Genomic DNA, 23,782 nt, shown 5'->3' with positions numbered 1-23,782 from the left:
GGGGTTTTTCGACGGTATTTTGGCTTATCGCCCCGGGTTTTATCCCCTCCCCGGTGCTCAAAGGGGGGGAAGCATTTTCTCTCCAGTTTCTTTGGTTTTCTCTTTGGGTCCCCCTTTTTTTTTTTTCCCCCCCCCCCCTTTTTTTTTCCTTTTCCCTTTTTTTTTTTTTTTTTTTTTTTTTTTTTTTTTTTTGGAGAGTCTCTACAGCCAGCCTGCATCAAACACTTTGTCCAAGCTTTGAAACAAGGACATCATATTCGGCGGAGAAAAAGCAGCAGGATGAGTGGTTGATGCATGTAATCAAATTCGACATCACATGCAACTGAAGTTGTTTTATGGACATGGATAATTCAAACTGGGAGCTATAGGTCACCTAGTATCTAATCGGACGGAGAAACTTGGGGACGGGGGTGAAACATGCAAAGTGAAAAGAAAAAAAGAAAAAAGGAAAAAAAAAAAAAACCAAGTAAAAAAAGATGCCCACCAAGGTGCGCGAACTTGAAAGAGTCATACAAAAAGTACACACGAAAAGTGATTTATTGATATTTACTTAACAAGGGTGTGGAAGTACATGGACCTATGTGTGTATTGACCATGAGACCGACAGCCAAAGGAAAACGCCAAGCGAGTGGTATAACATGACAGTATCATCATTTTTTGATACCATCAACATTTGTCATGATAAGTAGTGTGACTCCAACGAATGAGAAAATAATAAAGCCTGGCTTTTATTATAAAATAAACAAGAAAGAAGAAAAAGGCTCCGTCTCTCTACCCCATAGTCTATTACTCTGCTCGATATCAAAGCTGAAAAGAAAAACCTTGTATCAAAGCTCATCAAGACTAGGTCTCCTGAACTCCCAAGTCCGTGGCATGACGGGCAAACCGACGTAAAACTGCCAGAAGCGTTTAAGTTCGGTAATGGTAATTTCGTAGCTGTTTTGTGATTGAACAATTCGTTAGCAAAGTGAACAGCACCAAGGAGCGACAAACGACCAGAGGGGAGCGGAATTTGGAAACAGAGGGGTAAAACAACTCACATCAATGCAGGCAAATTGAAATAGCTCTTGATCACCAGCTTGAATGCCGCAAGTACCGCCCTGAACTCGTTTTCGAAGTCATCCTTGAGGGTTCTCTTCTTGTAGACAAAGTTGGGGTCGGTGTCGGGCTGTTGCGGTTGTCGCTGGAACTCGTGGAACTCATCATCATCATCGTTGTTGTTGTTGTTGTTGTTGTTGTCAACCTGTTGCTGATGCTCAACCTTTGGAGCAGGAGTAACCCCCGCCGCTTTGGCCTCGTCTACAGCGGTTGTGGCAGTATTTGTGACGGACGCTTCAGCGTCATCAGCGGCAACGGGCGTCGAAACGATAACATGTCTCGGCTTCTTGGCTCGGTCAGGGATGTGATGGGCTCCCGAATTCTCGGATCCTTCGATCTGTTCGTGGGATTGAGATTGTTGTCCCTCCTCGCTCTCCTCAACCATCGCCCTAAACTTCTGAATAGCGTCCAAACTGCTGCTCAACCGAGCATAAGTATTGAACAGTGCCACCAGCTCGGTGCGCTTAAGCTTGAACGGGATCTCATCAGTCTTGGAAGTTGTCGCGGAGGTGTCGTTGTTAGCGAATTCAAAGAGAACCTTGAGCGCAGTTCCGTACCCGGCCGTCTGCAACTTGCCCCACAATCGACACTTGTCGCAGCCGACGCAGTCCATCAGCCTCGAGATATTGCGGAAGCGGTTGCGGAAGTCTTCCTTCAGCGAAGGGCCCTCGCCGTTCTTGAACATGATCGACTCGTCAAACACAGGGCCAGGCACGGTGTTAGCGGCCTTAGAGGTGACAGCGAGGACCTTGGCGCGTGTGTCGGCGTCTTGGGCCGGGTCGCCCGTGCAAAAGGTGTACTCCTCGTGGGAAGAGAGGTAAGGCCCGAGTTTGGCGACGGCGCGGGTGAGCAGGGCGTAGTTAAAGTACAGGTTGCTGATGCGTTCAGGGAACTTGTGCAGGCGGTTGATGTAGCAGGACAAGTTGGGCTGCCACTGGCCGGTGGTCTGATTCAAAAAGTCCCAGCAGAGGTGCGTCGAGATGGACGCATGCATGCCGCTGACGATCTTGTAGAAGACGCGCTTCTCGAGACACTCGTCTTCGCTCTCGAGACCGGTCTTGGTGACGAAGGGGACCAGCGGGTTCTGCTCGCGCTGCTGCTCGAGTATATGCTGCCGACCGGCAGCTTGCATGACAGCGCGGAAATCTTGGGCCGCGGGGTTCTTGGGGACTGAGTAGGTGTCGCCCAGCGATGCGGACTTGGGGAAGGAGGATTTCTGGAAGCAGTTCTCGCGGTAGATGGCGTCCCAGACCTGCTTGGCGCCGTCGCCGGCATACCCGGTGAAGCGCTCAGGGTTGCGCAGGAGAGAAACGTAATCGCCCTTGGAGGATACGCCCTCGTCGTCCGGTACGCAGTAGTCGCGGTCGTCGCATTCGTCGTCGTATTCCACCACGCAGGACTCGCCTACGTCCTCGCCTAGCTTGCCCTGGAGCGGACGCTTTGGTTCTTCTTTCTGGACGGACTTTCCCGGGTGCTTAGCCCGGGGTCCTTCGAGCTTGCCGAGCTCTTTGGCACGCCATACTTCGGGTATGTCTTCTTCGTTGTCGAGGGTCTCCACGGCGCAGGCGATGTTCCCGCACATGCCGTTCTCGTCGTTCCAGAAGGGACATTCCTTGTTGAAGAGGTTCAGGCGGTAATGTGAGAAGAAATCGGTCGTCCGTGTTAGGTCCTCGAGGGCGGGCTTGATATCGCGGTTGAGCTGTTCGAGGGTGGAATAGGAGGCGCATGCATCACTGACGATGGCTTTTGGTGATATCTAGGAGGAGAATCGCCTGTTAGCTTCGGACAGCTTCCTAGCGCATGGTACATTTGACTTACAGCGCATGATTCATCGCTCTTACACTGCGCTTCGGGACTCCAGAGCGCAAAGAGCGACAAGTAGAAAAGCCGCGATGCGGGCTTCATGGTGAGCGGCTGTTGTTGCTTGTCCGGAACTTGTCTCCTCCAGGCGCAAGCGGCAGCTTGAGAGAGGCCACTCTAGCTAATTATACGTGGACCTTGATGTTCCAAGGGTTTCGGGGCAACGGTGGCCAGACCGTAGCTGTTCTCAGATAATCCGATGTTTTCGACGTATAGCAATGCCCGTGTAGAGATGAAAGGTACCTCTACCTGGTAATCCGTGGTGCTTCTTGAGCGATTCTCGAGGTACACTTTTAGGGGCGAGTTCAACGTGTCTAGACTGTGACGTCGCTCTCTGCAGGGGTTACCTGTCTTCTGTGACACGCTGCCGAAGGGAAAGAATTCTTATCGAAGATTCGATAAACACACACGGACAGCGCACTGACAGGGGTCCGGGTGAAGAAAGTGCAGTCAATAGCGGGCTAAATAAGGTAGGGAAACAACAGAGACAGATACTCTGAAAGAAATGGACATGTGGGAGACTAGGGGACATATAGGCGGAGATATGTTTTCGAATGATCTGTCCACTACCGGCTGTTATGTCTGATTTCTCGTGCCGGACTTTGTCTTAATAATCATCCCGAACCTGGGCCTCCATACAAAGGAGGCGAAGCATTCTGTTTGTTTCACTCCGGACGAAAGAGCGATCCATTGGTACGAATTAGATGCCCCAAAGGTCAAATTCTGGAAAGGTGTCCAGATGGAGATCGGGAAAATCAGCAGATGTCAAATTGCTGACCGAACGACCTTTTTCTCGACTGACCTGACGATGCGATGCGGCACTGTCCGGGTGTGGCCAATCATGTTGCTCCTTTAACTCTTGAGAAAGATGTTCACTTCCGTTTTGCTGTTCTGGGCGACGTCCGGCCATATAACAACTTCATCCTCGAATCCACGTTATTGGATGGCTTCATAAAGACACAAGAGAAATTATTGATGAAAGGTAAAGACCAGATGAGCTTGTAATCCAGGTACTGTGATCTTTTCCCTGCCTCCCAAGCCTAGAATAATGCTCCTTCAGGGGGGGAAGTGATGATTCCTCAGAAATATACTTGTTGAGAGTCTCCCAAACCACCTTGAGCATTACAATGACTCCGATCAAATATAAAAGATGAGTTAGTTATGTGAAGTCGAGAATGCCACCCATCTTGGCAACCGTCCAGGTTGGGATCCAAAAGCCAAGACCACATGCAAAGTCCGTCGACAACAACACAACAACACAAATTCAAGATGCACATCAAGATTGGTAACAGCCATTGCCAAGAACTGGTCTATCGCTATTGTCTGCTAAAGGAGGCATCGGCTTAATGCACATGGGCACATGTTAATGAGTTACAGCCATAAGAGGATACTTCACACGCATTGGCAACATTGTCTCGGCCATAACCCAAGTAAAAAGACCCGTAAATCGCACTAGGCAACGCGTTCAGTACAAAATATTATGCACTGGTCATTGTATCAACAGGTCTTTATACTATACAGCGATGCCTCAAATGAATCATAGAGGCATAAGCGTTAACACCAACATAGCTAAACAACATGTTATGATACCTTGTAAAATGGACGACACATCCGACAACACAAGTTAAGAATCACAAACAAGACAGTCACTTTTTGCATCGAAAGGGAGACAATGTAAAAGTTTTGTTCATCGTTTGTATTGTTTTTGCACCTTCCCCAGTCTACATGCAGTTGCGCCGAAGAGATTTTGGGTCATAAATAAAGAGATCAATGGCGCTAAAAGGCAAGGAAAAGAAATCCATCCGGTATGTCATTCGTTCTTGGAAACAACCATTCCCTGCCTGGGGCTGCGACTGATGCCGTAGAATGCAGATCAAATACACATGGCCCCCCCAACTTTTGAGTATCCGGTCCCAATGAACGAGGTATATGAAGACGTCGTGCCGATACAAGACAAGACCCTGCCTTCAATTAAAGTTCCTGTTCCTATTCCCAAGTATCGCGCCCATTGGTAGATGGAAGGCGAGCATCATACACTTCGTTAAGCTAAAAGGTAATTTAGCGGGAAGACATGGCCTTGGTGACGAGGCGCTTGAGGGCAAGCTCCTTCTTCTTGAGGTCCTCGGCGGAGGAGTCCTCAATCTCGAGCTGGCTCATAGCCTCGGAGAGGGACTGCTCAATCTTCTCCTTCTGGCCGCGCTTGAGCTTGAGGGAGAGAGTGGGGTCGGAGACGATCTCCTCAACGCGGGAGATGTAGGACTCGAGCTGCTGCTTGGCCTCGAAGCGCTTGGAGAAGGCCTCGTCGTTGCTCTTGAACTTCTCAGCCTCCTCAACCATCTTCTCGATCTCAGAGGAAGAGAGCTTGCCAACGGAGTTGGAGATGGTGATGTTGGCAGAGCGGCCAGAGGTCTTCTCAGTGGCGGTGACCTTGAGGATACCGTTGACGTCGACCTCGAAGACGACCTCGAGGACGGGCTCACCAGCCTTCATGGGAGGGATAGGAGCAAGAGTGAACTCGCCGAGAGAGGTGTTGTCCTCGCAGTTGACACGCTCACCCTGGTAAACGGGGAACTGAACGGTCTGCTGGTTGTCGGCAACAGTGGTGAAGGTGCGCTTCTTGATGGTGGGCACAGTCTGGCCACGGGGGACGACGGGGGCAAAGATGTTGCCCTCCATGGCGACACCGAGGGAGAGGGGAACGACATCGAGGAGGAGGAGGTCGGAGGTCTCGGCGGAGGTGGCCTTGCCGGAGAGGATACCGGCCTGGACGGCGGCACCGTAGGCGACGGCCTCATCGGGGTTGATGGACTTCTCGAGCTTCTTGCCGTCGAAGAACTCGCTGAGGAGCTTCTGGACCTTGGGGATACGGGTAGAACCACCGACGAGGACAATCTCGTCAACGGCGGACTTCTCAATGCTGGCATCCTTGAGGACCTGGGCAACAGGCTCGAGGGTACCAGAGAAGGCCTTGGCGTTCAAGTCCTCGAAACGGGCACGAGTGACGTTGATGTTGAAGTCCTCACCATCGAAGAGGGAGTCGATCTCAATGGTGGTCTGAGCACCGGAAGAGAGGGTACGCTTGGCACGCTCGCAAGCAGTACGGAGACGGCGGAGAGCGCGGGCATCGCCGGAAAGATCCTGAAATCGACTATGTCAGCGCCGGTGATTCGAAAAAAATTCCTGAAAAATCGCCAAATTCTGAGGACAACAGAAAGGTCGTATGGAAGCAGCGGGAATTCTTTATACCTTTTTAGTCTTACGGGTGAACTCTTTTTTGCAGTAGTCGAGAAGGTTGGTGTCGAAGTCCTGACCACCAAGATGGGTGTCACCAGCGGTGGCCTTGACGGTGAAGACACCACCCTGGATGTTGAGGAGGGAGACATCGAAAGTACCACCACCGAGATCGTAGATGAGGACGTTGCGCTCCTTGTTGGACTTGTTGGCACCGAGACCGTAGGCAATGGCGGCAGCGGTGGGCTCGTTGATGATACGGAGGACGTTGAGGCCGGCAATGGCACCAGCATCCTTGGTAGCCTGACGCTGGTTGTCGTTGAAGTAGGCGGGGACAGTGATGACAGCCTTCTCAACCTTCTTGCCAAGTTTGACCTCGGCAATCTCCTTCATCTGTGTTGTGGGAGCACATGTTAGAGTGCGGTTCTTATGCGTGCAGACCCGGAAGCTCGGATGTGGCGGTGGCTTACCTTGGTGAGGACCATGGCGGAGATCTCCTGGGGGGAGAAGGTGTGGACACCGTTGAGGTAGTCAACCTCAACCTTGGGGTTGCCGGCACCATCGTCGACAACCTTGAAGGGCCAAGACTCCTGGTCCTTCTTGACAGTGGGGTCATCGATGCGGCGACCGATAAGACGCCTGGAGGCGCGTTAGTGAGGCTGCTTCTTCGGAGACTGAGATACTGGATAGAGCGTACTTGACATCGAAGACGGTGTTCTTCGGGTTCATGGCGGCCTGGTTCTTGGCGGCCTCACCGATCAAACGCTCCTCGGGAGTGAAGGAGACGAAAGAGGGAGTGGTGAAGCTACCCTGCTCGTTGGCAATGATCTCGACATTGGTACCCTCGTAGATGGCAACGCAAGAGTAGGTAGTACCTATACAGAAGGATCGAGGTTAGCATCGTGTTCACATATGCATGAGTCTTGACCGAGTGCGCCGTTGCCCTTGGTGATGCCCAAAAACGCACAAAAACAAAAACTCGGGCGCAAACAGGTCGCAACAATGGCGACAATAGCATGATATTGCGCACGGCGGGTCTTATAAAAAGGTTAAAACATACCAAGATCGATGCCAATGGCACCATCGTAAACTTCGTCCGCCATGATGAAGATAGTGTTGTCTGGAAAGGGAATGTCGAGACTGAGCTGAAGCTGGCAACAACGAAGGGGACGAGGAGGAAGTTGAAGGGTTTTAAAAGGCCTGAGCCGGTCCAGTCGCTGAAAGAGTGGGCTGCGTGGGGCAGGGCAGGCCGGGCGACTTTCAATTTTGAAATTTTCAACTGCGCCGCAACTTTTTTCTGCTGCATGGCCAACCGCCCCGGTTTTCCCCACTGTCTAGCCTGGATCGGGCATGGTTGGGTATGGCCACTATCTTATCTAAGCTTTACACGTGATACTACCCGTGATATCTGGTCCCAGTCTCCTTCGATCCGAGCCTACGACTGGCTGGGTTTGACCGACATGGGGGTGTGGGAGGGGCGTTGAGGGGTCTTGTCCCTGGGAACTTTTTTTCACCTTGAGCGCCTCCGGTCTCTTCTGGGGGCGCTAGCAAGGACTGCAGTGCAGGGTGGGCAAGGGCAACTTTTCGAAGTGGAGGAGGGGGAGGGGTCTGTAGGCAGTTGCAGGAGAGACGGGATTCGTTTCATTGGATTGTTGACTCGCTGACATGACAGGGCAACTGGATGATGAGACTGAACGACTCGGATAGAAGTGAAAGTCGGGTGGCCATTGTGAGTCTGTGCAAGTTTGACTGCCGAGGACTCTGGGAGTCTGGAAGCGGCGATGGTTTGGAAAGAAACACTTCTGTTACCAATCGTTACGCGAATGATTGCTGCAGGATGCATCGCCGTAACATCAAGTGTTGGCCGGGCGTTGTCTGCATCTCGCTGCTTGTGATTGCGGCTACACTGAATTTGTCAGTTGGCCTCCATGGGCAACTGCCAATCCCAAGAATTCGTAGATTTGTGCCACCGACACAAAATCCACTCTATTATCATCCAAGTCTCAGCTGTCAACCATTGTACTCTCCTGGGACTATTATAACTCTGTGTAGAGAATAGGTACCCAAGGTATTTTACCACTCTATCTGCACTACCGCCTCAGTGTTTGAAAGAGCAACCGAGTTGCTTGCCTGGAGCAACAAGTCTCAGATAATTTCACCTTCAAGTCGCAAGTCGCACCTGCCGTCTAGATCCTGAGTGCTTGGACCATGCGTCTAGACACTGAATTTCCTCTTTTTTTTTTGTCGTGACAAACTTCAACTTGTTCCACGTCTTCTTCTTTCTCCCTCTCAACATCTCAACTCTTTTCTCAACAACCAAGCATCCTGAACTTCCACTTTTCCTCGGAAGAGCAGTCATCCCCCAGGCAAAAACAGACCACATACATAATCCAAAACATCTGACCGAATCGTATCGTGGATCCCCCAAGTTGGAGCCCCCCCTCGCCCGCAGTCCCCAATCGATTCGCGCTTCCACACGCCGCGCACGCTTAGATCACTTTCTTGGGCATAAACTGCTTTTTTTGTGGGCCCGTCTGTCCAAGCTCAGTCCTTGTTAGCTTCGACTCCGTTCTCGTCGCCCTTTGTCGGTCGGAACGACACACTTTGATCAACATCCACTTTCCAAACCCCCATCGCAACATCACAACCGCCACCATGTCCGAGCAAGTCGATCTCACCACCATCCCTATCAGCCCTGAGGGCGGCAACACCAACGGCGATGCCGCCGCCGCCAAGGACGACAAGACCGTCACCGTCTTCCACGACAAGGAGCACTTCAATGTCAAGCACCCTCTCTCCAACCGCTGGACCCTTTGGTTCACCAAGCCCTCAAGCGGAAAGGTTGGTTCCCCCCTCCCCCCCCTCCCTTCGCCTACTACCTGCCCCACCATACGATGCAGTCAGCTAACATCATCGCGACCAGGGCGACAACTGGAATGATCTTCTGAAGGAGGTTATCACCTTTGAGACGGTCGAGGAGTTCTGGGGTGTATATGTATGTCTATGAGCGCTCTCCCACCCCACGCTTTGCGCACCATGCATACTGACCAAAACGCGCGCAGAACAACATCGCCCCGGTATCAGAGCTCGCTCTCAAGTCCGATTACCATCTCTTCAAGGAGGGCGTGCGCCCTGAGTGGGAGGATCCCCAGAACAAGCACGGTGGCAAGTGGTCTTACCAGTTCAAGGAGAAGCGCAATGTCAACATTGATGAGATCTGGCTGCATACTATGCTAGCTGCGATCGGCGAGACTCTCGAGGACGAGGAGGACGGTGAGGTCATGGGCGTTGTCGTCAACGTCCGCAAGGCCTTCTTCCGTGTTGGTGTCTGGACCCGCACTATCGGCAAGCACATTCCCGGCCGCGGCGACGGAGATATTTCTGGCGGCAAGGGCAGATCCCCTGAGAAGGGCAAGGAGATCCTGATGGCTATCGGCCGCCGCTTCAAGGAGGTCCTCCAGCTTCCGCCCAACGAGGCTCTCGAGTTCTCCGGCCACACGGAATCCGCTCACAGCGGCAGCTCTCGCGCTCGTGCCAAGATGACCGTCTAAATGCGGTCTCTCGTTTTGGCCATGTCATTGACAAGCTAAAGCCCAGCCCGGCTTTAGCAGGCAGCTTCGTTCTCATGCATACAACGGGCCGCTTATAATATCTACGACGTTCGAAAAGAAGGACGACATGCGGTCTCGGCGGCGGCATACACGCAGACGACAACGCATGGAAATATGAGATATCTCGTTGACGAAAAAGCTACCCGCTTCATTTACTTGGTGGAGGAATACGGGAGTCTGGAAGGGGGGAATCTAGCCGTGGCGTCGGTTTCCAAAAATCCTTTTAACATTTCATTCAGCAGCTCTATTGAGGTCCTTATCATGGCGTTATTTGACTTTGGAAGTTAAGGCAGCCTTTAAGTCGGTTTTATACCAAGTGGCCTCCCACTCGCAGATATGTGCATAGATCTGAGCGTGGGCTGTCACGGAATTAGAGAATGGTTTACACTCAGGACGAGATGGGGTTGCCGCACTATTTCCATCGGGTTCCTGAGAGAGCATGTGTATGGTATGTTGGGCTTTTGCGGCGGGCATGGGTCACAGTCGTCGCGGGATATGGGATATTGATAGGAGCTTAGTGAGGAATAAAAGCATCGGTCCTCTACATTCGGCCGGAAATGGACATGCGTCTTTGTTGACTAACGTTAACGTCAAGGCTCGGAACAGGAAACTCCGGCTTGTTACCTCTGGCTGTGAACAGCCGTCCTGGGCACCGCTCATAGTTTGCCTTGAAAGTTAGCGAGCTTTTTACTGGAGGTATTGATCTCTTACAACCCAAACTCACACGATGACATGATTGCGGGTCAAGACGACTGACTTGCGACGATTACATATAGGAAGAGTTTGTCAAAATTAAGCTAGCTACTTTACATCTCCATCCAAGTCTCCAAGTTGACCTAACGCCTTTAAAAAGCCATCATCCTAAACAAAATCAACGAACGGACAACTTATCCAATTTTCCAATACTTATCCACGGTTAAACTGCTTCAAGGCGTAAGAGGAGGAGGCGGTGCCGCGCCGGCAAGGGTGAAAGTTCCATCGCCAGTAGTAACAGTGGAAACGGTGGAAGTCCTCCTCCCAGACGTCAGACCACCACCACCACCAGCAGTGCGTTTCTCCGTGACAGTGAACACTTCTCCTCCACCGTTAGTAGTCACAGTGTAAGTAGTCTTCTCAGTCTTCAAACCAGACTCAATCCTCCTAGCAAAAGGGTTCCAGTTGCCACCACCACCACCACCACCACCATGACCACCAGCCGCCGCCGCCCCCGTCATTGTCGTTGTCACCGTTGTCGCCGTTGTCGCCGTTGTCACCGTTGTCGTTAAACTCCCTCCTTCACTTCCTCTTCCTCCTGCTCCGCTCCTTCGCCACGCCTCAGGTAAAACTGTAGCACCAGTAGCACCACCCAACCAAGCATCAACCCTCGCCAACCCGCCTCTCACCGCCTCATCCACCAACTTCACCCAATCTCCCCACCAACCAACCGCCCCCTTCAACCTCGTCCAAACCCATCCCACCGGTCCCCTCTCAACAAGCTGGCTATAGACATATCCCACAGCCCTTAACGCAGAAGCCAAAGGCGGGAGCACCAGTTTCTTAACCAAGTCCCCCACGGGAGCGAGGACTGGTTTGAGAACAGCCAACGCTAGGTTTCGGAGGATAGTTAATGTGTGAAGAAGATGACCTAGAAGAGGACGGACGGCATCAACGAGGGGAGTGAGCAAAGTGGTAAGGCCGTCTTTGGCCTGGTTGAAGACGTGCAGCGCCGTAGATTCCAAAGCGAGGAAGAAGGGGAGGAACGAAGGAAGGAGGAGGGGAACTAGCCAAAAGCGGAGGAGGGAGTAGATGAGCGTGGTGAAAAGGAGACGGCGGGTGAGGATGAGGATTTTGTTGGAGGGAACGAAGTAGGAGAAGAAGGGAGAAGATGTACGAGAGGATGAGGTTAGGTTGTTGAGGGAGTGCCGGCTGTGGCTGTGGCGAGAGGTAAGAGGGAGATTGGTCCATTCCCTCAAGGTAGGAACGTGCTCCGGCAAGTAACCGGGGTAGCCGATGTAATACTTTTCTGGACCGACAGAAGGGTCGTTGGCATTGCGCCGGAGGGCGGAGAGGTGAGACTCGTCGGCTACGCCCGAGTAGTAGATTGCGTTGCCTTTGGCGATCGTGTGGATGGCTTGGGCGTCTTCTTGGCGGTCGAAGGGGTTGACAAGATGCTTGCGACGGCGGGTGGGGAAGGTGTAGCCCTCGTCGGAAGAGTCTTCCTTCTTAGGGGGGTTGCGGGGGATGAGTTTATCAAAGTAATACTCGTAAGTGGGGTGGCTCTCGATGGAGGCCATGATGTCGTTGGTGTGGAAGGAGAAGGACCGGGAGAAGGACGGGTTCTTCTTGACCGGCTCACGTCTGAAGGTTTCCAGGTTCATGTAGCGTTGGATGGCGGGGAAGATGGCGACTTGGGTCTTTGCCAGGCGAGAAGGGAGGTAGAGCTCCGGAGGGCGGTTGGGGTCACTGGACCTGCTGTAGTCTGGCTCAGAGGCAGGAGGAGGATCGTCAACAGTGGGTGCCGCGAAGCCAGGACGGAGCCGCACAAGCCTGACACCCGTGGCGGCCAAACCGGACTTCAACTTTGTACTGGCATGATCCAAAGCAAGTCGGAGGGTACCGCGTGCCATGGCAGCAGTGGTCCTGGTAGTACGTCCGTCCAGACCAAGCTCCTTTCTCCTCTTCTTCTGTCGTCGGTCTGCTTCCAGGCCCGCGTGATACCGCTTTTGGGCATCTTGCTCGTGTTTATCAGCCCAGGCCCGCGAGATCTCAAAAGGAATGTCGTCGACGTTCTCAACTTCCAGACTCCATCCATCTCCAGGCAGGGGCCAGTTGAAGCGGAAGACATCGCGGGAAAGCCGCATGGCGATGTTGAAGTAACCCGACTCGGCAATGATATCGTGGATGTCCTGATGAAATTCTAGCGGGTCTGTACGCTTTTCAAATTCGACGTCCATGAACCGGAGCAGAGGTGAGAACAAGGCTGTGGTTTGGATCGCCAGCTTGTCCACCTCAGGCCAGAAGCCTGGGGTCAAGATAGAATCGTCGAGAGCAGCGCGGACACTTCGGCAACGCATCTCGGTGCGGAAGTGGCCTAGTTCCCGCTTAGTTAGTCCACAACAACGATAACAAAGGATAGAGGGACTGAAATAAAGAAAGAAACATACCATCTAACTCGATATAACACTCATCCTGTGCGTCCAACATCCTCTTCGTGCCCTTGTCCGCCCCAAACAACAACTCATCAAACACCTGCTCCTGCAACAACCTCACCAGCACCCCAACCATGAGAAATTTCCTATATCTCCCCTTAGCCAACAACACGTCCCACCCCGCGGGGTGATTATTATCCTGCCTCGCCACCAAGCTCGCATAATGAACAAAGTGATCTGAAACGCCCGCCTGCTTCCACAGGTTCGTCCAATCTTTAACGCTTTTCGCAGACACCTTCACATCCTGCTGTTCATCAAAGTACTTCTCCGCCCACCTATACACCCTCTTCATGATATCATACCACAGGATTTCATACCAGTCACTCTGGAATTCCACATCCTTATGCTCCTCGGAAGTAGGCCAGCGGATATGCTCAAACCCCAACTGCGTCGGCCTCCACCCAGACTCCCTGATACTTAGAACCTGCCTTGGGACCACCGGACTTAGGTCCACCCCGATCCCATCGAGCTTCAGCAACTTAGCCACTCCCTTCAACCCATCCTCAATAGCGGCCATAGCCTCGAGGCTCGATCGAGCAAAGGGGATGTAATCCAGGGTATGGAACGGGTGTTTCTTTAGGGGTAAAGGCTTAAGGAGTCTGTCGTCGACACCTATGATGGCGAGCTTGCGCTCGTGCATGGCTTGTTTGTTAATTTCCTGGTACAGCCCGTCGGAGGGAACCCAAGGTCGCTCCTTGGTGGATATGGGTTCGACGACAACGTGGGTGGATGAGATGCGGGTTGGTTGGCGGACGTCGGAGCGGGCTTTGGGGACAACGCCGAATGAGGGCGGCTTGAACCCGCCGGGGCTGTAGAGGCCGGTTGGCGCGAAGTGGGCGCCTTGGGGATGCATTGTTGCTTCGCTTGAGGTATTTCCCCTTCGTATGGTGGTGATGAATATTCTCGACTGTGCGATTGTGCTATGCGTCAGCTTTCTCGTGTAGTTCGACTCGGGGGAATCAAAGTGGTCCCTCGTGAAAGCGCAGATTGTGTAAAATCATGAAGATGTTGCTAAAAGGAATGCAGAAAGGGTTTGTGGGAAGATAGTTGGCCACATGGCGTCAACATAAGAGAATGGAACACAAAGGGGAAGTAGCTGAGTGGGATCAATGAAGCACTCAGTCAACGTTATGGACCTTTGCGACAATGGACAATAACAAAGAGTGGTGCAATGCTAGGGCATAGCTGACGGAAATGGACATGAAGCTGGCAGAACAAAGGAAACCCAACCGGACATGGAAAGAAGAAGACATCTTTGAGAAACAACATTCCAACCGTTCGCATCGCATTTCCGAAGCTTTCTGTATTTGTTAGCTGCCGTTCTCGGACTTGGTAAACATCTCCAGGGTCAACAACCCAAGCATTGCATTGTCTTGTTTGCGTGGGAGTGTAAGCAGACAAAGAAGGTAGTCAATAATGACTCCCCAAACAATGGTTCAAGGTGCAAACCGGTGCTTGTCTAATTTCCCATACTTGTTGCAAAATGTCGTCGCCAACTGGCTTGTAAAAATTGGCTGTTTGGATATCCCCCTTTTGTCACGTATATCATACATAACATCATGATGCTCCGGCAATGGCCACTTGATTCATCCATTACCATCCGTATACTCGCTCTCTGTCATCGCACCATCTCTTTATTTATGCAAACCGACCAACAACTCCCACCATGGAGAGAAAGTACCAAATGACCGAGCCGAACGCGTTGTATTCCACATCCCACCGTCCCTAAACTCCATAATGTAAGTAATTTGACGCTAGCCAACCCACACTTTCGAAATGTCTCGACTGTCTTGCGCCGGACAAGACCAAGACCACGCCCAATCCTTGAACCATAACCTCCACAGCATTGCCTGAGCCAACCAGATTTTGAAAAGGAATTAAAAAGGTATCAAAATAATACCAGAAAACAACATTTGAGACGGGTGCACGTTCAAACGAGCGGTTACACCCTAGGTAAAAAGGCATTGACAGAAATCCTCTCCAGCTCGCACTCGGCGCCACTGGGGAGCTTCTGGCCCTTCGGAAGGGCTGCAATCATTGTGACACTGATTACTGTCGTACCCGGCTGCAACGGAAGGTCAAATACTATCGCATTCACGGGCAGCGGGTCGTCAGGAATCGGTAAAGGAGTCGCCCTTCCCACCATCGAACCATTAATGGTGATGAAAAGGCGATATTGTCGTTGTTGCTGCTCCAGGATAGGAGACAGTCGTGGAATAAGCTGCAGTCTGCTATGATTAGTGGGCAGATGAACAGTCAGGTTCTGCTGGGCCAATCTTGGATGAGCCGGAACTTCAAGTCTAAACCGCCTCTCGAGGGGGATGCTTGGATGGGTACGAATCAGGATGCTATGGATAAGGGCATCGGCAAGACCTTTTAAATGCAATTAGCGACTAAACCTTCATAAACGGACCTGACCAAAACTTACCTCGACCAGGAGCACGGTGTGTCTTATCCCATATAGGCGGGGGCGGGGGCGGTGCTACAACGGGCACATGACCGTTTTGAAGCACTGCAGAACCTGGCTGTTGCGAATTGATTGCCGGCGTCATGGTTCCGGGTCCCACGGCAACCCCATTCATGCCCGCTTGGGGTGGTAGAGGCACAGGCGATTGTTGAACACCCCCCTCGAGCTTAGCCTGGGTGACGGCAGGGCTTGGTACCACAGAGGTGGACAGACTCCTAACTTTATCTTGAGGTATGATGGGAACTGCAGACGGGACAACTCTATTGCCATTGACAGCTCCATGGCTATAGTTGGAATCAATGGATTGGCCAGTTGGGGGCGCTGGCGAGGCGGCAGCGCTACCCCGAGAGCCGCCCACATGAATGGTGATCTTCTTCGGACCGCTCACACTTGGAGTTTCCGAGCCGGGGGCGACCTTCAGTTTAATCTTGGGGGGCTGTGGCGGTTCTTGAACGACTGCCTTGGCTTGGTCCAACTCTCTCTCAAAGCAGCTCTTCAATTCCGTCGCAAGGTCGTAAATAACGCTCCCCTCTTCGTTATAGTAGTGAGCATTGTTCCAGAGAAGACTGGCCTTCTCCTCGAATGCAGCCCAACTCTTGAATTCGCTCACACCTGTCGGACTAGCGCGACCGTAGATACCCTTGACGAGCTTCTGCAGGCCCTTGAGGGAAAGGGGCTCAGTGATGACAGCAAAGTAGTCCTTGAAGCTCCTTGGAGGAAGGTTGATAAAGTCGAGGAAATACGGGTCACTGTTTTGTTATGTTAGTATGGAAGGGTCGACAAGGTGGGACGAATGAGAGATGGAGGTGCAACGTACGATCCATCCGGCTTGCGAATGAGCTCCTCTACAATCTTCTCCTGTGCTTGCTGGAAGTTGAGGCTTTTGTAGGGTACATTCTCGTACTCATGGTCTGCCTTTTTCCTGCCACCTCTGCCAGGCTTAAACGTGGGTACTGGCGAGGCTGTGCTTCTAGCCGCTGGTCTGCCACTTTCGCGCCTCTTGATAACAATCCTTCGTGGGTTCTCATTGTCTTCGTCGCCGCTCTCGTCGCGGCCGTCATCGTGGTCATCATCTTCGCCTTCAACATCATCCTCGCCCTGGGTATCCTGTACCGAAGGAGATTCGCGTTTCCGCACAGATTTGACAGAGCCGTTTGTCGAGCTGTTCGAAGAGTGCCTTTTGGTACCGTTTTGACTCGCGTTCTTGCTCTCTTCGTCGTCTTCCTCCCCAGGAATCGGCGCTGCGGTGCAGCTATAGCCGGTTTCTCGCTTGTAGGCAGGATTCGTCTTGGTCATGTAGTTGCTGAGTGCTTTCCTGACGCGTTCTGCGTCCTCAAAGATGTCGGAGCCTTTGTTGTAGTATTCTTTCGCGTTCATAACCATACGTTTGAAGTAACCCTCCAGCTCGGACAAGTTTGCAAAGTCCTGATTGTGCAGTTTGCGCTCGATTGTTTTGAGAGATATGGGCAGCTTGATGCGCCTGTAGTAGTCTTCGTTTCCTTCGCGCGGGATGAGATCTTCGAAGCAGTCGGCGACAGTCCGTCCACTATGATCAAGATGTTAGCGAAAAGCTTTACGGAGAGAATGCAAAAGGTCCATCTGTTGCTGTCGATCGCAAGTGGTACAGTCATAAAAGAGAAACCTGCACCGGGTTTCGTGCAAGATTGTAACTTCATACCTCTTGTCCTTCGTCCTCCGAATCATCTCGAGGAAGTGCAGGCCATATGCGGTAGTGGACTCATGGGTCTCTTCCTGATTGAGATCGTAATCCGTGTAGGGCTGTATTCGCGGTTAGCTGGCTGTATGTAGTCGAATATTGAGGGCAGTGTTTTTGTTGACTGCTGTATTGTCGAAGCCAAGGGATAAGACGCGGGTTGAGCATCGTGGGAGGCAGATGTCAAGCTTCATTGACAGGTATTGGGGTTCAATCAGATAAAAGGTGCTGAGTTCTGTCAATGGGTGCATGTGCACTTCCTCAACTTCCTTCCCAGACGAGGAAGGGAAGTTTAGAGGTTATGGTCGCTGCATGGCCGCATCCTCGTCGAGAGGGACCAGCTACAACAGGAACCGGGGGTGCATGTATAGGTAGGGAGCAGTGGGAGCAATGGTTCATTGGAGGTGATGGACTTACGCCTGGTTCCTTCTTGGTGCGCTTCGCAGCGCGGTCGTCGCCATCCTGGATGTGGGCGCCGTTGGAGATGCTGGCTTTCCGCTTATTGTCCATGTCGGCGAAGAGTGCAACCCGGTCGTGGGTCTGGTAGATGCGGCAGGCTATCCGAGGATGTCGTCAGAGCTACCGGTAGGGCGGTGCCGGCGGGGCAATGGCAGTTTGGGGAGAAGGGTCTCGTCTGGGGGTCAGGGACCGGATGGGCGTCGCTGGCGCAGAGCAGGACGGGACTCGTTCGGGAGACGCGTTGCGGTTTGGCGATTGTGTGTTTCGTTCTGCGGGCACAAAAAATACCACTTGGGTTGATGGGTAGTGGATTAGTGGGAACCGCGCTCCAGTGCTCCAGCAGCGATGGGCCTGGCCTGTGAGCTGCAGCGGGCGGGCGGGCAGGCGGGCGTCGCCGCGAAAGGAATGGACGGGAAGATAGATTGTGGCCGCTTGAGAACTCAACGAACGTGATGGAGAGAGCAGGGGGCGGGCTAGAATCACTTCAGTTGTAGTGTAAGTGAGGTGGGCAACCGTCCACGAGCCAATAGCAGTGGCGGCTTGTGATGGTGTATCGACTCCCGTCTGCGCAGGAACAGACACACTTCAGTTTGTTGGGTGGATGCTGCACGGCGTGTCGAGCAGTGAGATAGGTCGGGATGCCGGCAGTGTGTAGACAGTGGTGATGGGCAGTGGGAATACCCTCAGAGCTGAGAGGTATCGGGGCGGATGGCGAGTTGGGTGCTCCAACAGATGAACACAAAAAGACGGTTGGCCGCGGGTTGCTTTGAGCGGATTGTCCTGAGCTTTGTTAGTGCAGCGTGGTTTGCTTCCCTGGACGGCGCCTGGTGGTGGTGTGGTCTGGTGCCCGTGCTTTGGGACGACTTTGAGAAAGACCACATCCCTTGTCGACCTACTTGGCGGCTGGCAGCCGTCTGTCAAAAGTTCTGCCCTTCAAGCGTACCAAGACCGGGTCAACTGACGCGGCCGGCACCATTTGGAATCAGTATGGTGAATTTGCCGGCCGGATGCTCCCGTCTGCCATCAAACCCCTGTCAACTGAGTGGCAGTAGACTTACTTGGGTGATTCCTACTCGTCACTGGCCGACCCGTCGTCGTCAACGACATCACCATCTCATCGCAATACCGACACTCTACAATAACACCAAAGTCTTTGGACAATAGAAGCTATCGTTCGGCCTATTCAAGATAGCTCCCAGAAGATACACAACAGCGACCCCGCCAGCTACAATTGACTCTCGGCTCCATCGTCTCATCTCATCCCGCCCCCAAAGTGAAGACAACAGTCACAATATACTGCCGCCAAAGACGCCGACTCCACTGCCCTGCCCGACAGCGACCCTCTCTCTGCCTCCGGGTTCTTAAATAGCACTCTATCCACCCCACGCGCGCGGTCACTACAGCGAAACCCAAACCAGAGACACGCGTTGTGGAATCGCACAGCACCACCAGCAACCATCGCCTTGGCAACCGATACCAAACAACAACAATCGCACACCGCCGTACACCCACAACACAAGCAGGCAAAATGACACCGGAGGAGATGGGAATCGACACCAGTCGCCGCAACCCCAGCCCGCGGCCGCTGTCTGATAACGAGCGCGCGCGCCTCGAGGAGTTCATCGACTCTATTCACTATTCTACTCGGTACGCCGTGGCGCACTTTGGGAAGCGCTCTACTGTACGGTTGCTGACCCTGCCACTTGTTCCTACAGTTATTCCGACAGCGAGTACGAGTACCGTCACGTCCAGCTACCCAAGGCCATGCTCAAGGCCATCCCCTCCGACTACCACGATAAATCCAAGGGCACTCTAAAGCTCTTGTGGGAAGAGGAATGGAGAGCCATGGGCATTACACAGGTGCGCGCGAATCTGATCAGTTGCGATGGGAACGCATAGGGAACGGGAAGACTAACACAAAGGTTGCGACAACAGAGTCTCGGTTGGGAACACTACGAGGTTCATGAGCCAGAGCCTCATATTCTGTTGTTCAAGTAAGCGCATTTCATTCGACACTACCATGATCAATATTGCTAACCTGACGGTATCGCAGGCGTCCCCTGAACTACCAGCCCCCTCAGTGTTGAAGACAACTTGGCTTGAGGAGGATTAGACGGGAACACAAACACAACACACACACTTGGAATTGTACCATACCTTGCATTACCATGATGCTCACGACTGCATAGCGAGATTTCTTTAATGGGCGACATGTGCGGACAGCGATCGCGATCGATACTAGGATAATACTTGGAGGATACTACTGGCTCGAATACTTTGCTCCGATCAATGCGCCCATGGCCGTCACCCAAAAAGCTCCCGAGTGTCTGGAGGACAAGAATCCCATATCCTGATGTGAGCGATCGAATGACGATCACAGTCTATTGCGACACGGATGGATTGATTTGACCGAGACATAACACAATGACTCGGTGGATCACTGCTGGAAGGGATGAGCTTGCCGGACCTCTCTGATTTGGAAGCCGAGGCTGTAGGTGGGCTCGCCAGACTTGCATATTCTTCATGGACCACTCAGCCAGTTACTGGCCAAACATCCTGCTGTCACAACTTGAACCAATTCTCAGGCATAGCATTCGATATCTGCAGACAACATAGGAGGAGACAAGCGATCATGCACGGGGTATCATTGGTCTAATGTCTCCGGGGTGGGTCGTTGGGTTATGGGTCCGTGAAGAGCAAATGGATAGAGAGAATCAATAGAAACGGCTTGCAATTCAAGCGCTCCCTATCGTCTAAATCTTGAGTTTTTACGTGCTCCTCTGACTCCCCACATGGTCTTCCACAAGGCAAGCAAGCTGTCCGGCATCAGACTTTGTCAGTCATCCCAAAGAAATCATGACTCATATCTTCCAAAGAAATACCATTCCGGTGCCTAGCTCAAATGAAAGTGCATGTCATAACTGACACTCTATAAATGCATTCCAGTCACACTAATCACCAAGCCTATTATACAATGACAGCATATACGCTCTGTTTCCACGGAACGTGCATTGGCTATATGAGTATTCGGTCTAATCTCGAGCTCATATAAACAAATGCTCGGGGGTCTCTCATGCAGAGTCTCTGAGGTGGCCACAGCAACTTACGCGTCGGCCCTCCATTAACTAGGCTAGGCAGGCAACCCATTGTGTTCAGCAAGACTTTGATAATCATTTTCACCCGCCTTCCCCTTACACATGGCTTTCACGTACATCATGAACTCGACCAGAATGACATGACCAGCCACGGATATGATTATCGGTATGTGGACACTCGATGTTCCATCAGATTTGATGGTCAAGTCTTGTCTTAGTTTCCTCTCTTTTTGTTAGTCTTCGCCAACAGACCGACAGCATTACTAGGTAATGACAAAGACCACGTAACGGTTACTCCGTTCCAACTGAACTAATTCAAATATGAAAGAGATGTGAAATGGAAAAATTGAAAGGATGTCTCGACGAGTTATAGACCAAGTGAAGAGAGTGACGCGCTGTTCCAACTGTCCCGAGTTGGGTAGGAACAACGAGAAGTCCTACTGCTACGTCCCTGAGAAAGCTAGAAATTCGGGAGTTAGACTTACGAAAGACGTTGGTTGGACTCGGGTTGGATACGACTCATACAATGTTTTCGGGAGGACATACCATGTATACACGTTGTTTCCGAGCAAATGTTTTCCAAATTTACTGCGGGCATCTCGCAACAAACAAAAATTGAAAGTCATCGCTTTTGCCATCTGTTCAGTCCGTACAGTTACTTGGATCAGAGGTCTACACAGGAGTGATAACTCGAAGGTTCAAAACTTCAAATTAAAAAAAAAAATTAAAAAATCAGAAAATGCAAAAAAAAAAAAAAAAAAAAAAAACACATCGAGATATTGCAACCATATGCCGTAACTTTTACTAATGGCTTCTATTTCATGTCAGCTTGACATACGCCTGTCTGTGGTGGCCCTTTCCTCATGTTTCTGTCATTAGATTTTGCTCGCTCAAGGGATTTCTCTGTAGATCCGGACATGGACGTTAGAAGATACACAGCATGAAAGACGGAGAGCGAAAGAATAACCAGGTTCCAAAAGTAAAGATATCCGTTCGGCAACCTGCAGCGTATATTTGAATAAACCGGAAGTTCTTTCAGGAATGCTCCTGGTCGCCGTCGATAATCCGTCTGTCTCTAAACATGCGATCCCGAGTTTTGTTATGGTGTTGACCGACAGCTTCGAGTTCAATCCCCTTTATCCCTCTACTTCAGTTCTTGTTTTCCCCTATTACGAATTGTTCAAGTCTTGCCCTCAGTCTCTTTTACTTGTCGTATTGTCGTATCTCATTGCTCAAAGTACTAATTCTTTTGTCTTGGTCGAACCGAAATGCGTGGAACGAATCCGGGTGTGGCATTGACGGTTAGCCTACCCAAAAAACAGAGAGTGAATTTCACTCGCCGAAACTCCACAAGCTTAATTGCCAGTGATGCCAGCTTACTCCCAGACGGTCGATTTTGAAAACCTGACGAGTTGATCTAGTTGACAGACATAACTCAAGGAGAATACAACCTATACACGCATGTATCGTTTAGACGCAAACGCTTTGAAACCGGGTAGATGGGCCCCCAAACCGTTGATATGGATAGCTCGGAATGTAACCCGGCATCCAATCCAACATCCGGATACATACGTAGCACCGAACATCCGACACCCGGCACGTGCCAAATTAGCCGCTCGGTGGCTTCTCGGTAAGTCCCGCTCCGAGACTCCGGGATACTCTTGGGTCCGATTCCGGGTATTGTGGGGCCAAAGCGGAAGCTTCCAGTTGCCCGATTGAACTTTCGAAGTGGGAGTTGCCGGGATCCGGCTGGTCTGTGCACTCTCCGGCCCCAAACCAAATCAGCCCAGCTGAGCTGCTGCTCGGAGATCCGCCTGACTCCGGCGCTCGGTTCAAGCTAGAAACGCTTCGGGGCTCGGATCCCACCCCCATAATCCTTGATCCCGTCCTTAATCTTCTTCTCTACAGTGTTGGCACTTCTTTTTGCCAGTCCGTCCGACGATGGCCTTCCATCTTTTGTAGTCGTGTAGTGAGTGGGTGTTGTGGTTGCTGTTGTACATTTGTGGGAGTGGTGACTTCCATTTGTATGGAGGTTTTATGGTGCAGTGGGGTTGTGCCAGTGCCTGAGCTTATCTTTAGCTTGGCATTAGCGCTGCGCCTTGGCACGGCAGCTTGCAGCGCTACCCCACTTTTTCGGTCAGCGGGGGGTCAGGTTGCCCGCACAAAGCCGCGGCGTGATGCCCTTCTGGTGGGGGAGGGACAGTTCGCTGGCAGTGGGCACAATGACAGCACAAGCAGCAACAACAACAAACGACGGGATGTGTCGCTGTTGTGATCTGTGATTGATCATTGGAGTTCTGTGGCGCTTGACGATCTTGTTTTGGACTTTATCTTTGGTCCATCATTGATTGGGGATTTTTTTCTTTCTAAGCTTGATTACAAACCTAGGTTGATTTCCATCCCATCACTGCCGACCGGGTGGAACAGCATGTGTGGGGTTGTTCAAACGCATTTTTGCCTCTTCTAAATGACGTTTCTGAAGCCCTTCATGTAAAGCAAGCAAAATGATGTCTGTCCGCTTCATCTTTATACTGTATACAGCGTTCGGACCATGAAAGCATCAGTTGTCCTTTGACACCCTGCGCTTGCGAGGCACAATGAAGTGTGCCAAGAGATCTTGCATTGATTAAGATCTCGGGCTGTTACATATACATACCGCTTTTGCCTTCTTTGGCCGACAACAGATGAACGGCATGTCGGCAATGGCGGTTATTAGCTTCTGAAGCACAACGAACGGCACAGAACCGGGCATTGTCTATATGGAAATAGGCACGGTGGTATTTTTGGGGGCATTTCCGCGAATTTTTGCAGTGTCAAGTCACAGTTCCCGCTGTTTGAGCCTCGAAGATCTGCAGCTCCCGTGCCTTTGTTTATCAGTTGGAATTACCGATTCACCGCAGCACAAACCTACTCCCGGCCGAAAGCGGCCAGAGTATCCAAGATCCATGGAGAAGCTGATTCACTTTTGGCCACAATGCAAATGCCGTATAGACGGACGTTTGTCTTTAGCCACCAAGAAAATCACGCATAGTCTGTAAGAAGTATACTGCAACATCCAT

At 51.7% G+C, this 23,782-nt stretch overlaps 6 protein-coding genes across 6 annotated transcripts; 2 read left to right on the top strand and 4 right to left on the bottom strand.

Moving 5' to 3' along the window:
- Positions 1-519: 519 nt before the first annotated feature.
- On the bottom strand, positions 520-3,386 carry NEUTE1DRAFT_132553 (uncharacterized protein; the record flags this gene model as incomplete). Its single annotated transcript, XM_009857016.1, has 3 exons — positions 520-936; positions 1,041-2,854; positions 2,917-3,386. The coding sequence occupies 3 exons, from the start codon at positions 3,001-3,003 to the stop codon at positions 828-830; spliced, it is 2,010 nt and encodes a 669-aa protein (XP_009855318.1).
- A 1,141-nt stretch (positions 3,387-4,527) lies between these two features.
- NEUTE1DRAFT_132552 (uncharacterized protein) lies at positions 4,528-7,355 on the bottom strand (the record flags this gene model as incomplete). The annotated part of the gene is made up of 5 exons (XM_009857015.1): positions 4,528-6,096; positions 6,205-6,582; positions 6,660-6,828; positions 6,887-7,064; positions 7,250-7,355. 5 exons carry the CDS (start codon positions 7,290-7,292, stop codon positions 5,017-5,019), a joined length of 1,848 nt encoding a protein of 615 aa, XP_009855317.1.
- Positions 7,356-8,565: 1,210 nt separating this feature from the next.
- Positions 8,566-10,085, top strand: NEUTE1DRAFT_70599 (eukaryotic translation initiation factor 4E; the record flags this gene model as incomplete). The annotated part of the gene is made up of 3 exons (XM_009857014.1): positions 8,566-9,030; positions 9,113-9,184; positions 9,252-10,085. 3 exons carry the CDS (start codon positions 8,845-8,847, stop codon positions 9,738-9,740), a joined length of 747 nt encoding a protein of 248 aa, XP_009855316.1.
- A 641-nt stretch (positions 10,086-10,726) lies between these two features.
- On the bottom strand, positions 10,727-13,841 carry NEUTE1DRAFT_104708 (uncharacterized protein; the record flags this gene model as incomplete). Its single annotated transcript, XM_009857013.1, has 2 exons — positions 10,727-12,870; positions 12,944-13,841. The coding sequence occupies 2 exons, from the start codon at positions 13,839-13,841 to the stop codon at positions 10,727-10,729; spliced, it is 3,042 nt and encodes a 1,013-aa protein (XP_009855315.1).
- Positions 13,842-14,930: 1,089 nt separating this feature from the next.
- On the bottom strand, positions 14,931-17,679 carry NEUTE1DRAFT_70596 (uncharacterized protein; the record flags this gene model as incomplete). Its single annotated transcript, XM_009857012.2, has 5 exons — positions 14,931-15,361; positions 15,417-16,204; positions 16,273-17,001; positions 17,134-17,234; positions 17,587-17,679. 5 exons carry the CDS (start codon positions 17,677-17,679, stop codon positions 14,931-14,933), a joined length of 2,142 nt encoding a protein of 713 aa, XP_009855314.1.
- Positions 17,680-19,159: 1,480 nt separating this feature from the next.
- NEUTE1DRAFT_125336 (uncharacterized protein) lies at positions 19,160-20,382 on the top strand (the record flags this gene model as incomplete). The annotated part of the gene is made up of 4 exons (XM_009857011.1): positions 19,160-19,275; positions 19,344-19,488; positions 19,564-19,622; positions 19,682-20,382. The coding sequence occupies 4 exons, from the start codon at positions 19,172-19,174 to the stop codon at positions 19,713-19,715; spliced, it is 342 nt and encodes a 113-aa protein (XP_009855313.1).
- Between the last annotated feature and the right edge of the window lie 3,400 nt (positions 20,383-23,782).

The sequence above is a fragment of the Neurospora tetrasperma genome, assembly GCF_000213175.1.
Source record: "Neurospora tetrasperma FGSC 2508 unplaced genomic scaffold NEUTE1scaffold_81, whole genome shotgun sequence".
Lineage (NCBI taxonomy): Eukaryota > Fungi > Ascomycota > Sordariomycetes > Sordariales > Sordariaceae > Neurospora > Neurospora tetrasperma.
The sequence above is the reverse complement of the archived record's forward strand: the minus strand, read 5'-3'. Positions and strand labels throughout refer to the sequence as shown.